At 45.8% G+C, this 13,833-nt stretch overlaps 1 protein-coding gene across 2 annotated transcripts in view; it reads right to left on the bottom strand.

The window, feature by feature from the left end:
- The window catches only part of SLC6A20 (solute carrier family 6 member 20), a 49,939-nt gene that overhangs the window by 4,596 nt on the left and 31,510 nt on the right, over nucleotides 1-13,833 (bottom strand). For both annotated transcript variants that reach the window (XM_055413615.2, XM_088831818.1), the window contains exons 8-9: nucleotides 2,273-2,477; nucleotides 363-522 (exon numbers count right to left, since the gene is read on the bottom strand). In XM_055413615.2, coding sequence (XP_055269590.1) covers nucleotides 363-522; nucleotides 2,273-2,477 — 365 coding nt within the window. The remainder of the gene's footprint in view (nucleotides 1-362; nucleotides 523-2,272; nucleotides 2,478-13,833) is intronic.

Genomic DNA, 13,833 nt, shown 5'->3' on the forward strand with positions numbered 1-13,833 from the left:
GCACAGGCTGCCACCAAGGGGGCAAAGCAACTGCCCACAGGTGAGTGGACATCAGAGGACACTGCCCCTGGTGCCCGCCTCTAGACAGGAGGGCAGTGCCCTGCGCCATCCCGCCCGCCCTGCCATCTGTCAGCAGCTGCAGTGCCTGCAGCCCCCCACTGTGATTGCCATTGTGTCTACTGGCCCTCTGTTTCTTATAACTTGACTCTTTTGCCTGAATTTAGAAACAGCCTGGCAGTATCTGTCTTACAGTAGACTGGAGAAGCTTCTCCAGGATTCTGGAAGCTACATGTGGAGAAAGTGCTGGGAGTCGTGCCTTCGTGGGTGCATTTCCTGTGCAGTTGTCAGGCGGCGCCTCCTACCTGCTCAGCCCGTACAGGTAGCACACGGCGACCGTCTCCACCAGGACGATGAGCAGCAGGGACAGTGTGGCAGCGTAGTCGTTGAAGATGTCAAACCAGTAGCTGCCGGCCTCCATGGTGAACAGCAGGCCGATGGCGCAGTTGGTGAGGCACACCAGACCTGGGACCACAAGACCCCCTGCTCAGCTGCCTGCAACCGCGCCTGTTCACCCAGCTTCCCGTGGGGCCACGGCGGTGGGAGGCGTGTCAGGGGGACTTCCTGACGCTCGCTTACGGAGGGGTTTGGCAGAGGACACCTGACTCGGTGTGAAAGGTAAAACTGGGGGCATCGCTGTCTAAGTGCTCTCACCCGGGCTGTGGGTCCACTTATGTTGTTTATCCCACCTCGTGGGAGGTGAATTAGGCGGGAGGAGAGTTGAGCTGCAGGACCCCCAGTGGAGGACTGACATCTGACCGGAAGAGAGGGGACAAGGAGAAATAAACGCCGAGCAAGATCCCACGGCAACCAGCTCCTGAAGGCTGTGAGTCAGGTAGCAGGAGGTGAGCCCCCTTTTATAGGGTGGGGGGAGCCAAGGCTCAAAGATGCCGGGTAACTTTCCCAAGATCACACAGCATGAAAAGGAGCAGTGATGGAATTCAGACACCCCCCCAAGAAAAGTATTAGACCCTAACGCTCCCCCGTTCTCTGGCCACCGCCACCCGCCATGAGCCCTGCCGCTGTCCTGAGGGGAGAACAGGCTGTGAGCCGTCGGGGAGCTGCAGGCACACAGTGCTGGCTCCTGAGAGGAGAGATGCCAGCGGGCACTGGTGGGAGCAGAGATGAATTGGGGCTGGAGGGCCACTGTGGCTGTGCTGGAGTGGTGTCATCAGGGGCAGGGCTTGGGGGTCCCAGGGTCCTCCAGACACTGTGGGTTGCAGAGGAGCACGTGGGTGGTGGCTGGAGGCATGCCTGTCCAACCAGGAGCAGAACGGGCAGATACGGCATTGGGTGTGGGCTGCCGATGGACTTTTCACAGACAGGAGAGAGGGATGATTGCCACTTGCCGCCAGAGTGTATGGATTTGAGCGTCCCTGGGCTGCAAGGAGATCCAAGCAGTTCATCCTAGAGGAAATCAGTCCTGAATATTCACTGGAAGGACTGATGCTGAAACTCCAATACTTTGGCCACCTGATGCAAAGAACTGACTCATTGGAAAAGACCTGATGCTGGGCAGTAGGAAAAGGGGATGACAGAGGATGAGATGGTTGGATGGCATCACCGACTCAATGGAGATGAGTTTGAGTAGACTCCGGGAGTTGGTGATGGACAGGGAAGCCTGGCGTGCTGCAGTTTATGGGGTTGCAGAGTCAAATGAACCGAACTGAACCAGAGTGGATTTCATTGACTTGAGTTTGAATGATGACAACAGACAGGGTAAGTACAGTGTGACTTGACAGACGTGCAGTTTGAGAGCAGGAACGACCTCAGATGGTAGCATTCAGAGCAGAGGTGGCCTCTGGGGGCGGGGCGTGCTGACTGGACAGCAGCGGGAAGGGGCTGTTGGTTGAGAGAAATGCTCTGTACCTTGACTCCGTGGTGGTTCACTGAGAGTGTGTTTAAGAAATATACAAATTGTCATTGTTATTCTTAGGTCAGCACAGACAAAAAGCAGGTTCTCTGAATGCCTGGAGAGCTTGGAGGGCCATGTTGGGGAGTCTGGCCTTTGCTGAAGGTTGGGGTGACCACCTGACTTCCCCATGATGTGGAGGGCAAGAAGTGGGGTGAATTATGTTCCCAGAGTGCCTGACTGAGCCACAGCAGGACTCCTGAGAGAACGCGGCAGTGACTCAGGGAGTAGGTGAGCCCTGAGGACAGTGCCGCTGCTCGGCTCCCCGAGCCCCACCGCCGCCTTGGTGCCTGGCCCACTCACCGGAGATGGCCTCCTTGGGCAGGTAGCTGGAGATGACCTTGCTGTCCGTCAGAGGGGTGAGGATGGCGGCCGTGTTGCCCAGCATGCTCCCAATGCCCAGCAGCAACAGCATGAAAAAGTAGAGCACGGACCACAGCTGGGACACCTCCATGTTCTTAATGGCCTCCGTGTAGACGATGAAAGCCAGGCCCGTGCCTTGAACAGCCTGCGCGCGGTAAGAACACGGTTACACACCCAGGGGAGTTGGGACTCCCACAACACCCCCGCTGCTGAGGTACTGGGGCACCTTTAAATCGCAAGGAGAAGCCACATTCTGAGGTTGGATCATCCGTCTCCACACTTGACCCGGGCTAGTGAGGAATGTCAGCTGTCGAGACCTCAAACCTGACTTAACTACTTCAAACACGGAGTGCGCTTTTTCTGCGAGAACTTACATCGTTCTCTACTGATAAAGTGTTAACAGCTTAGAGTCATTGTTGCTTCCTAATCAGGACCGAGGAGGTGACCTGGGAGTTGAGATGGTGAAGGCACAGCTATGAAGACACAAAAGCATACAGAAGTAGGTGAAGAAAAATCGCTGCAGGTGTGTGTAAAGAGGAATCCAGTTCCTGCTGGACTCACATGACCCAGTAAACTACCATACTGCGAGAGGTTAAAAACGCGTCCTTTTTGAAATCAGGCTTAACTGATGGTGCCTGGGGTGTATCCTGGGGCCTGAGGTGCCTGGGATTCCTCGATGGGAAGTCATGAGTCCCCGTGAGGAAGGCAGGAAGTGACAGCCTTCCAAGGAGGCCACTGCGGACCTGTAGTTCCTAGTATCCCCTAGATGGGAAGCCAGTCTCTATTTCCAAACGGGCCCTCCTGCAGGTACACCAAACCTCCTACAGCTAAAGGATGGTGTAACCCCAGGGCAGAGTAAGAAAGTCACCCAGTCTTCACGGCTCCTGGAGCAGAGGTAGCTTTGCCCTCCTCCTTAGAATTCGTGAACTACATAACACTGGTGCAGGGCTTGGAATCGGTCTAGAACTTCATGGGGAGAGGAAAATGAGGCCCACCTTGGATGTCTATTCAGGCACTCGCGACCTAATTGACATCCCAAGAACAAGGCTTTCTCCCAGACTCTGGTTGCCCTGGTGAGCAGAGGGGCGGGGGTGGGGGTGGGAGTGAAGAGTGCTGCCTCCTTGTGGCTGTTTCCACAAACAGCAGCCTAAAATGCTATCCTTGTGGGTACCTAATGTGCACAAGGCTTGAGGGGCTGAGTGACCAGGCTCCCAAGAAATCTACTGAAAACATCAACTAGGGCCAACTGGTGACAAGCCTGTGCCAAAGGGTGAAGAAGAGTGAACTCGTGTTTTCCTTATTAAAATCCCTGAAAAGATGCCCATTATCTCCAGTGCTTAGAGAAAGGCAGGTAAAATCTACAACGAAGTGTCTCCTGGCATCTGTAATCAAAAAGGTGACACAGAATATCTAATGGAGGGGGTGTGGAGAAAAGTGACTCCGAGGAAGGTATTTGTGGAAAGCTGAGTGGCTCACAGCCAGTATGCAGAGAAGTCAAGGAGGTCCTTAGGAAAGGAAAGGTGCAGCTCTCTAAAGTTCCAGCAGTCCCACTCCTGCTTGCATGTGGGGAGAGGAAAACATCGTTCGAAAACACACACATACGCACTCCATTGGCCTTTGCCTATCTACCTGCAACAGGCAAGGCGTGGAAACTACCAGAATGCCCAGCGACTGAGGATAAAGAAGATGGGCCTCATATAAACAATGGACTGCTACTCAGAAAACCAAAGACAGCACAGGCCTGACGCCAGTATGGATGGACCGGGACAAGATACAGTAACTCAAGACAGAAAAAAGCCAAGCACAGACGATACCACATATAGGTGGACACCCAAACAGCACTGAACTAACACACCAAAGAAATGTCAACAGCCAGTTTCAGAAAAAGAAACTGTCGTCAAAGGGGCAAGATGGGGAGGGTGGAGAGGGAAATTACGAGCTCGGAGTTCACAGCTACACACCGATATGCGTGTATTTGTATATATATTTACGATAAATGATTTAGGAGACCCTACAGTGGAACACAGACAACTCTATTCACTCTGCAAATAACTGTGTCCCAAAGAACCCAAACAGCAGTCATTCCATGTACATTTGAATCTGAGTCCAGTTCCCATTCAACTCATACACGATTCTGTGTATTAATCGTAATCCAGGAGAAAATAAAACTTGAATTCACTTTAGAAATGCCTCCTTTTTTCCATTCAGGCCTAATTGGTCTGGGCTGGGGTCATATCTTGGAGCCCTGAGGTAGCTTGGATCCCAGGTTTGACAGTGGCTATTTCTAGGATCAACAACCTTAAAACCTATGTTGAAAGTGAAGCCACTCAGTCGTGTCTGATTCTTTGCGACCCTGTGGACTGTAAAACTTACGTTTCTGAGTATTTAATAAGCAAAAGGCTTGAAGGGTATGAAAGACCACAGCTCTCATGAAGTGCTGTAGGAGGTCCCGGAAGAAAAATTCATAAGAGTCTGCTTGCCACATGCCAATTTCAAAAGGAGAAAGTTCACTCAACCTGTGTTTTTCTTTTTAAAGCACCTGAGAAGATGCTCAGCATCTCCATTGCTTAGAGAAATGCAAATGAAATCTACAACAAGGTATCTCTGACACAAATCATCAAAAATCCTACAAACAATACACGATGGAGAGGGCCTGGAGAAAAGGTACCCTGAGCAAGGTATTTGTGGAAAAGTAAATTGCTCAGAGCCAGTATAGAGAGAAGTGGAGAAGCTATTTAAGAAAGGAGAACTACAGCTCTGTACATCTCGCCATGCACTCCTACTTTTCTGTTCAAAGAGAAGACCAACAATGAAAATCACACACTCTCTCCCTTGGCCTTTTCCCATCTACCTACAATGGGCAGGGCACACAAACTATTGTCCAGTGATAGTAGAAGAGACAATGTATGTATACATCTTATACAAAGAAGACCCCATGTATACAATAGACTATTAGTCAGAAAACCAAATTGCAACAGCATTGACAACAGTATGCATGGACCCGGAGAAGACCTCACTAATTCAAGTCAGAGAAAGACCAAGCTGATGATATCACTTCTAGGTGGAAACTAGAATCAAACTGAACTAATTCACATGGAAATGTAAACACCCACCCTCAGACAAAAAATTTAGTTTCCGGTGGAGCATGATGGCAAGGTTGGAGAGAAAAATCACGAGGTTAGCCTGAACTGGTACACGCTAATATACATACAAATGTAAACAGACAATTAATGAGGCCCTACTGCATAGCACAGACAACTCGACTCACACTGCAAACACTGTCACCAAAGAATCAAAATAAAAAATCAGCCCTTGTCTATGTGAACTTGAATCCAGTTCCTATTGAACTCAAAGACGATACTGTAAATTGACCATACCCCAGGAGAAAATAAAAATTCAATGTAAGAACGCCTCCTCTGTTTCACTCAGGCCTAATTGATTCTGGTTGGGCTCATCTCCTGGAATGCGGAGGTGGCTTGGATCCCTATTTTGACAGTCATGAGCTGCGGTGACCCAGGGAGAATGGGACAGCCAGCGTACAAGCCACCTTGGACCTGAAGTACCTGGTCTCCTCTGAATGGGACCCTGATCTCTAAATATAGTCGAGCCATTCTACAGGTAAACCACGTCTCATACAGCTAAAGGGTGGTGGACTCCCTGGGCAAGGAGAGCAAGTCCCCCAGTCTTCATGGCTTCTGGTGCATAGGTACCTCTAGCCTCCTTCCTTACAGTCCCTCAGTTGCATACCACTGGCGCAGGTGTTGGGATCTGTCTAGAAGTTCATGGAGCCAGGAGAAATGAGACACAAGTCCTTGGGTGTCTGTTAGGGCACTTTCCACCTGATTGACAAGCAAGAAACAAGTCATTCTCCAGACTCTGGTTACCTAGGTTACCAGAGAGCTGACACAGAAGTGCTGCCGCCTTGTGGCTGTTTCTGGGGTAACAGCTTTAAACCCTGTGCTTCTGGGTACTTAATATGCAAAAAGGCTTCAGGGGTGGGAAACAGCATAACTCTCAAGAAATTTTCTGCATGAGGTAATTGAAGACAAATTAAAAAATGGGCCAGCCTGCGACAAACCAAGTTCAAAAGGGGAAAGTTCACTCAACCTGTGTTTTTCTTTTTAAACCTCCTCGGGGGGGGGGGGGGGAAGGCATCTCTAGTGCTTCGAGAAATGCAAATGAAATCTACAAGGAGGTATCTCCTGGCACCAGTCATTAAAGAGACTACAAAGAATATATGATGGAGGGGGCCTGGAGAGAAGGGACCCTGTGCAGTGTATACGTGGAAAGGTACATTTCTCACAGCCAGTATGGAGAGAAGTAGAGAAGGTCTTCAGGAAAGGAAAGGTGCAGCTCCCCGAAGATCCAGCAGTGCCACTCCTGCTTGTCTGTCCAAAGAGAAAACCACTGGCAACAGTCACACTGGCCTTTTCCCATCTACCTACAATAAGCATGTGAACTCCCTATCCATCCACCAACAGAACAAACATAAAGAAGACGTGCCCCGTCCATATGATGGACTATTAGATCAAAGAATGAAATCTCTATTTACAGCAACATGGATGGAGCCAGAGATGATCATATTAGTCAAGTTTGCCAGATAATCACAAGTATTACATGACACCACTTATAGATGTAGCTTTAAAATGGATATGGGGGGGCAGTCCTACAATAGCAGAGGAATAGGACGGGGATACCACTTTCTCCCCCACAAATTCATCAAAAGAACATTTGAACACTGAGCAAAACTTCTGAGTGCTGGCAGAGGACATCAGGCACCCAGAAAGGCAGCCCATTATCTTCAAAAGGAGGTAGGACAAAATATAAAAGATAAAGACAAAAGAGGTAGGGACAGAGATCCATCCCGGGAAGGGAGTCTTAAAAGAGAAGTTTCCAGACACCAGGAAAGACGCTCACCAGCGGGTCTGTGGGGAATCTTGGAATCTCAGGGCAACATAACCTGGAGGAAAAATAATTAATTAAACCCCACAGATTACATGCCTAACGGCAACTCCCAGTGCTCGCAGCCACCACCAGCAAGCGGGGGCTGAACAGGGAGGCGCGGGCTGCATTACTTAGGGTAAGGACCGGGCCCAAATGCCCTGAGGGCAACCTGAGGGACCTGACCTGCACTAGCAACCCAAACTGGGATAGCCAGAGAGAAAAGAGAGAACTATCCCGTGAGAAGCCCTAACCCGAGGCACTGCCAGGCCCGCTCACAGAACAAAGGACTAAGCAAGTACCAGAGGAGCACTAACAGGCTGCGGACCAGCCCATCCACCGCTGGAGCCGGGCCGGTGGGGGGCAGCCAGAGCCGGGTGGGGCAATCGCAGCCCCAGAGAAGCATCCGCTAGCAAACTGCAAGCAGGCTCTGTTGCTAACCAAGAGTTCAGCTCCCCAGGAGAGAGACACGGCACACCTGAGAAGGCGCGCCCTTTGTACACCCAGAAAACCGAGCAGCTGGGACGGGGGAGGCGACAAGACTTACCCCCCACCTGGGGGTGACCACGCTCACCAAGCACCTGGTCACCTGAGCTTCTTGGACCTGGGAAGGGCACGCAGCCCAGGGCCCACCTCAGACAGTTCCCAGCAGAGCAGCCTAGAGCCTGAGAAGTGTAGACCACGAAAGCACACACGGTGTGAGTGGGGGCAAACCCAGAGCGGCTGAAACACTGCAAGAAGTCCCTGCAGACGCCAGTGGTGTTTGTTTGCAGTGCTCCTCCCTCCCTGCAGCATGACTGAGCAAGTGAGCCTCAATAAGTGACCCCCTTGTGTCAGGGCGGAAATTAAACACCGAAGAGCCCAGCAAACAGAAGAAGCTAAAATAAACAGAGGGAACCGCTTTGGAAGTGACAGGTGCAACAGATTAAAACCCTGTAGTTAGCACCGACTACACTGGGCTTCCCTGGTGGCTCAGAGGTTAAAGCGTCTGCCTCCAATGTGGGAGACCCGGGTTCAATCCCTGGGTCGGGAAGATCCCCTGGAGAAGGAAACAGTAACCCACTCCAGTATTCTTGCCTGGAGAATCCCGTGGATGGAGAAGCCTGGTAGGCTACAGTCCACGGGGTCGCATAGAGTCGGACACGACTGAGCGACGGAACGGAACACTGGAAGGGGCCTATAGATCTTGAGAAGTATAAGCCGGATCAAGGAACTATCTGAAACTGAACTGACCCCACACTGTCTGCAACAGCTCCAGAGAAATTCCGAGATATATTTTTACTATTAGCATTTTTTAAATTAAAAAAATTTTTAAATTTTAAGTCCTCTATTACTCCTTTAATTTTCATTTTTATAATCTACTATTACCTTGCAAAAAAAGACCCTATTTTTAAATCAAACTTCATATACATATTTTATAATTTTTGTGACTTTGTAATCTAGATTTTTAATCTTTGCTTTTTGGTATTTGTTATCAATTTTGTACCTTTAAGAATCCAATCTTCAGTACCCATTTTTACTTGGGAGTGTGATTACTGGCTTGATTGCCCTCTCCCCTTTTGACTCTCCTTTTTCTCCTCCAGGTCGCCTCTGTCTCCTCCCTCCCCCTTCTCTTCTCTACCCAACTCTGTGAGCCTCTGTGTGTTCCGGGCTGTGGAGAACACTTAGGGAACTGATCACAGGCCAGCTTGCTCTCTCCCCTTTTAACTCCCCCTCTTCTCCTCCTGGCCACCTCTGTCTCCCTCCCCCCTCTTCTCTTCTCCCTGTAACTCTGTGAACCTCTCTGGGTATCCCTCACTGTGGAGAAACTTTTCATCATTAACCTAGATGTTTTGTCATTGGTGCTGTATAGATGGAGAAGTCTTGAGGCTACTGTAAGAATAAGACTGAAATCCAGAGGCAGGAAGCTTAAGTTCAAAACCTGAGAACACCAGAGAACTCCTGACTCCAGGGAACGTTAATTGATAGGAGCTTATCAAACGCCTCCATACCTATACTGAAACCAAGCACCACTCAAGGGTCAACAAGTTCCAGAGCAAGACATACCATGCAAATTCTCCAGCAACACAGGAACATAGCCCTGACCTTCAATATACAGGCTGCCCAAAGTCATACCAAACCCACTGACATCTCAAAACTCAACAGTGGAGACTTCATTGCACTCCAGAGAGAAGAAGTCCAGTTCCACCCACTAGAACACTGACACAAGTTTCCCTAACCAGGAAACCTTGACAAGTCACCCGTCCAACCCCACCCACAGCGAGGAACCTCCACAATAAAGAGGAACCACAAACTGCCAGAATATGGAAAGGCCACCCCAAACACAGCAATCTAAGCAAGAGAAAAAGGCAGAGAAATACTCAGCAGGTAAAGGAACAGGATAAATGCCCACCAAACCAAACCAAAGAGGAAAAGACAGGGAATCTACCTGAAAAAGAATTCAGAATAATGATAGTGAAAATGATCCAAAACCTTGAAAACAAAATGGAGTTACAGATAAATAGCCTAGAGACAAGGATTGTAAAGATGCAAGAAATGTTTAACAAGGACCTAGAAGAAATAAAAGAGTCAATATATAATGAATAATGCAATAAATGAGATGAAAAACACTCTGGAGGGAACCAACAGTAGAATAAGGGAGGTAGAAGATAGGATAACTGAAGTAGAAGATAGAAAGTTAGAAATAAATGAAGCAGAGAGGAAAAAAAAATGAGGACAACCTCAGAGACACCTGGGACAATGTTAAACGCCCCAACATTTGAATCATAGGAATCCAGGAAGAAGAAGAAAGACCATGAGAAAATACTTGGGGAGATAATAGTTGAAAACATCCCTAAAATGGGGAAAGACATAGTCACCCAAGCCCAAGAAACCCAGAGAGTCCCAAACAGGATAGACCCAAGGCGAAACACCCCAAGACACATATTAATCAAATTAATGAAGAACAAACCCAAAGAGCAAATACTAAAAGCAGCAAGGGAAAAGCAGCAAATAACTCACAAGGGGATTCACAAGGATAACAGCTGATCTTTCAATAGAAACTCTTCAGGCCAGAAGGGAATGGCAGGACATACTTAAAGTGATGAAAGAGAAAAACCTACAACCCAGATTACTATACCCAGCAAGGATCTCATTCAAATATGAAGGAGAAATCAAAAGCTTCACAGATAAGCAAAAGCTGAGAGAATTCAGCACCACCAAACCAGCTCTCCCAACAAATGCTAAAGGATCTTCTCTAGACAGGAAATACAGAAACGGTGTATAAACTCGAACCCAAAACAACAAAGTAAATGGCAACGGGATCATAGTTATCAATAATTTTCTTAAACGTAAATGGGTTGAATGCCCCAACCAAAAGACAAAGGCTGGCTGAATGGATACAAAACCAAGACCCCATATATGTTGTCTACAAGAGACCCACCTCAAAACAAGGGACACATACAGATTCAAAGTGAAGGGCTGGAAAAAGACATTCCATGCAAATAGAGACCAAAAGAAAGCAGGAGTAGCAATACTCATATCAGATAAAATAGACTTTAAAGCAAAGGCTGTGAAAAGAGACAAGGAAACTACATAATGATCAAAGGATCAATCCAAGAAGATATGACAATTATAAATATATATGCACCCAACATAGGAGCACGGCAATATGTAAGGCAAATGCTAACAAGTATGAAAGGGGAAATTAACAATAATACAATAATAGTGGTAGACTTTAATACCCCACTCACACCTATGGATAGATCAACTAAACAGAAAATTAACCAGGAAACACAAACGTTAAATGACACAATAGACCAGTTAGACCTAATTGATATCTATAGGACATTTCACCCCAAAACAGTGAATTTCACCTTTTTCTCAAGCGCACACAGAACCTTCTCCAGGATAGATCACATCATGGGCCATAAATGTAGCCTTGGTAAATTCAAAAAAATTGAAATCATTCCAAGCATCTTTTCTGACCACAATGCAGTAAAATTAGATGTCAATTACAGGAGAAAAACTATTAAAAATTCCAACATATGGAGGCTGAACAAGACACTGCTGAATAACCAACAAATCACAGAAGAAATCAAAATATGCATAAAAACAAATGAAAATGAAAACACAACAACCCAAAACCTATGGGACACTGCAAAAGCAGTGCTAAGGGGAAGGTTCATAGCAATACAGTCTTACCTCAAGAAACAAGAAAAAAGTCAAATAAATAACCTAAGTCTACACCTATGGCAACCCACTCCAGTATTCTTGCCTGGAGAATCCCAGGGATGGTAGAGCCTGCTGGGCTGCTGTCTATGGGGACACAGAGTCAGACATGACTGAAGCGATTTAGCAGCAGCTACACCTAAAGCAACTAGAAAAGGAAGAAATGAAGAACCCCAGGGTTAGTAGAAGGAAAGAAATCTTAAAAATTAGGGCAGAAATAAATGCAAAAGAAACAAAAAGAGTCCATAGCAAAAATCAACAAAGCTAAAAGCTTGTTCTTTGAGAAGATAAATAAAATTGACAGACCGTTAGCCAGACTCATCAAGAAACAAAGGGAGAAGAATCAAATCAACAAAATTAGAAATGAAAATGGAGAAATCACAACAGACAACACAGAAATACAAAGGATCATAAGAGACTACTATCAGCAACTACATGCCAATAAAATGGACAACTTGGAAGAAATAGACAAATTCTTAGAAAAATACAACTTTCCAAAACTGAACCAGGAAGAAATAGAAAATCTTAACAGACCCATCACAAGCACAGAAACTGAAACTGTAATCAGAAATCTTCCAGCAAAGAAAAGCCCAGACTGCTTGACCTATCGTACTCAAACTCTTCCAGAAAATTGCAGAGAACGATAAACTTCCAGACCTACTCTATGAGGCCACCATCACCTAATACCAAAACCTGACAAAGATGCCACAAAAAAAGAAAACTACAGGCCAATATCACTGATGAACATAGATGCAAAAATTCTTAACAAAATTCTAGCAAACAGAATCCAACAACATATTAAAAAGATCATACATCATGACCAAGTGGGCTTTATCCCAGGGATGCAAGGATTCTTCAATATCCACAAATCAATCAACATAATACACCACATTAACAAATTGAAAGATAAAAATCATATTATCTCAATAGATGCAGAGAAAGATTTTGACAAAATTCATCATCCATTTATGATAAAAATTCTCCAGAAAGCAGGACTAGAAGGAACATACCTCAATATAATAAAAGCTATATATGACAAACCCACAGCAAACATTATCCTCAATGGTGAAAAATTGAAAGCTCTTCCCCTAAAGTCAAGAACAAGACAAGGGTGCCCACTATGACCAGTACAAGTCAACATAGTTTTGGAAGTTTTGGCCACAGAGCAGAAAAAGAAATGAATCCAGATTGGAAAAGAAGTAAAACTCTCACTGTTTGCAGATGACATGATCCTCTACATAGAAAACCCTTAAGACTCCACCAGAAAATTACTAGAGCTAATCAATGAATATAGTAAAGTTGCAGAATATAAAATCAACACACAGAAATCCCTTGCATTCCTATACACTAACAATGAGAAAACAGAGAAATTAAGGAAAAATTCCATTCACCATTGCAATGAAAAGAATAAAATACTTAGAAATGTATCTACCTAAAGAAACAAAAGACCTATATATAGAAAATTCTAAAACACTGATGAAAGAAATCAAAGAGGACACAAATAGATGGAGAAATATACCATGTTCATGGGTTGGAAGAATCAGTATACTGAAAATCAGTATACTTCCCAAAGCAGTCTATAGATTCAATGCAATCCCTATCAAGCTACCAACGGTATTTTTCAGAGAACTAGAACAAATAATTTCACAATTTGTATGGAAATACAAAAAACCTCAAATAGCCAAAGCAATCTTGAGAAAGAAGAATGGAACTGGAGGAATCAACCTGCCTGACTTCAGGCTCTACTACAAAGCTGCAGTCATCAAGACAGTATAGTACTGGCACAAAGACAGAAATATAGATCAATGGAGCAAAATAGAAAGCCCAGAGATAAGTCCACGCACCTATGGACACCTTATCTTTGACAAAGGAGGCAAGAATATACAATGGAGAAAAGACAAACTCTTTAACAAGTGGTGCTGGGAAAACTGGTTAACCACTTGTAAAAGAATGAAACTAGAGCATTTTCTAACACCATACACAAAAATAACTTCAAAGTGGATTAAAGATCAAAATGTAAGACCAGAAACTATTAAACTACTAGAGGAAAACATAGGCAAAACACTCTCCGACATAAATCACAGTAGGATCCTCTATGACCCACCTCCCAGAGTAATGGAAATAAAAGCAAAAATAAACAAACGGGACCTAATTAAAATTAAAAGCTTTTACACAACCAAGGAAACTATAAGCAAGGTGAAAAGACAGCCTTCAGAATGGGATAAAATAATAGCAAACGAAGCAACTGACAAAGAATTAATCTCTAAAATATACAAGCAATTCCTGCATCTCAATTCCAGAAAAATAAACGACCCAATCAAAAAATGGGCCAAAGAACTAAACAGACATTT

This window comes from Moschus berezovskii, chromosome 24, assembly GCF_049115385.1.
Source record: "Moschus berezovskii isolate FMDL1 chromosome 24, NW_MosBer_1.0, whole genome shotgun sequence".
NCBI classification, from domain to species: Eukaryota; Metazoa; Chordata; class Mammalia; order Artiodactyla; family Moschidae; genus Moschus; species Moschus berezovskii.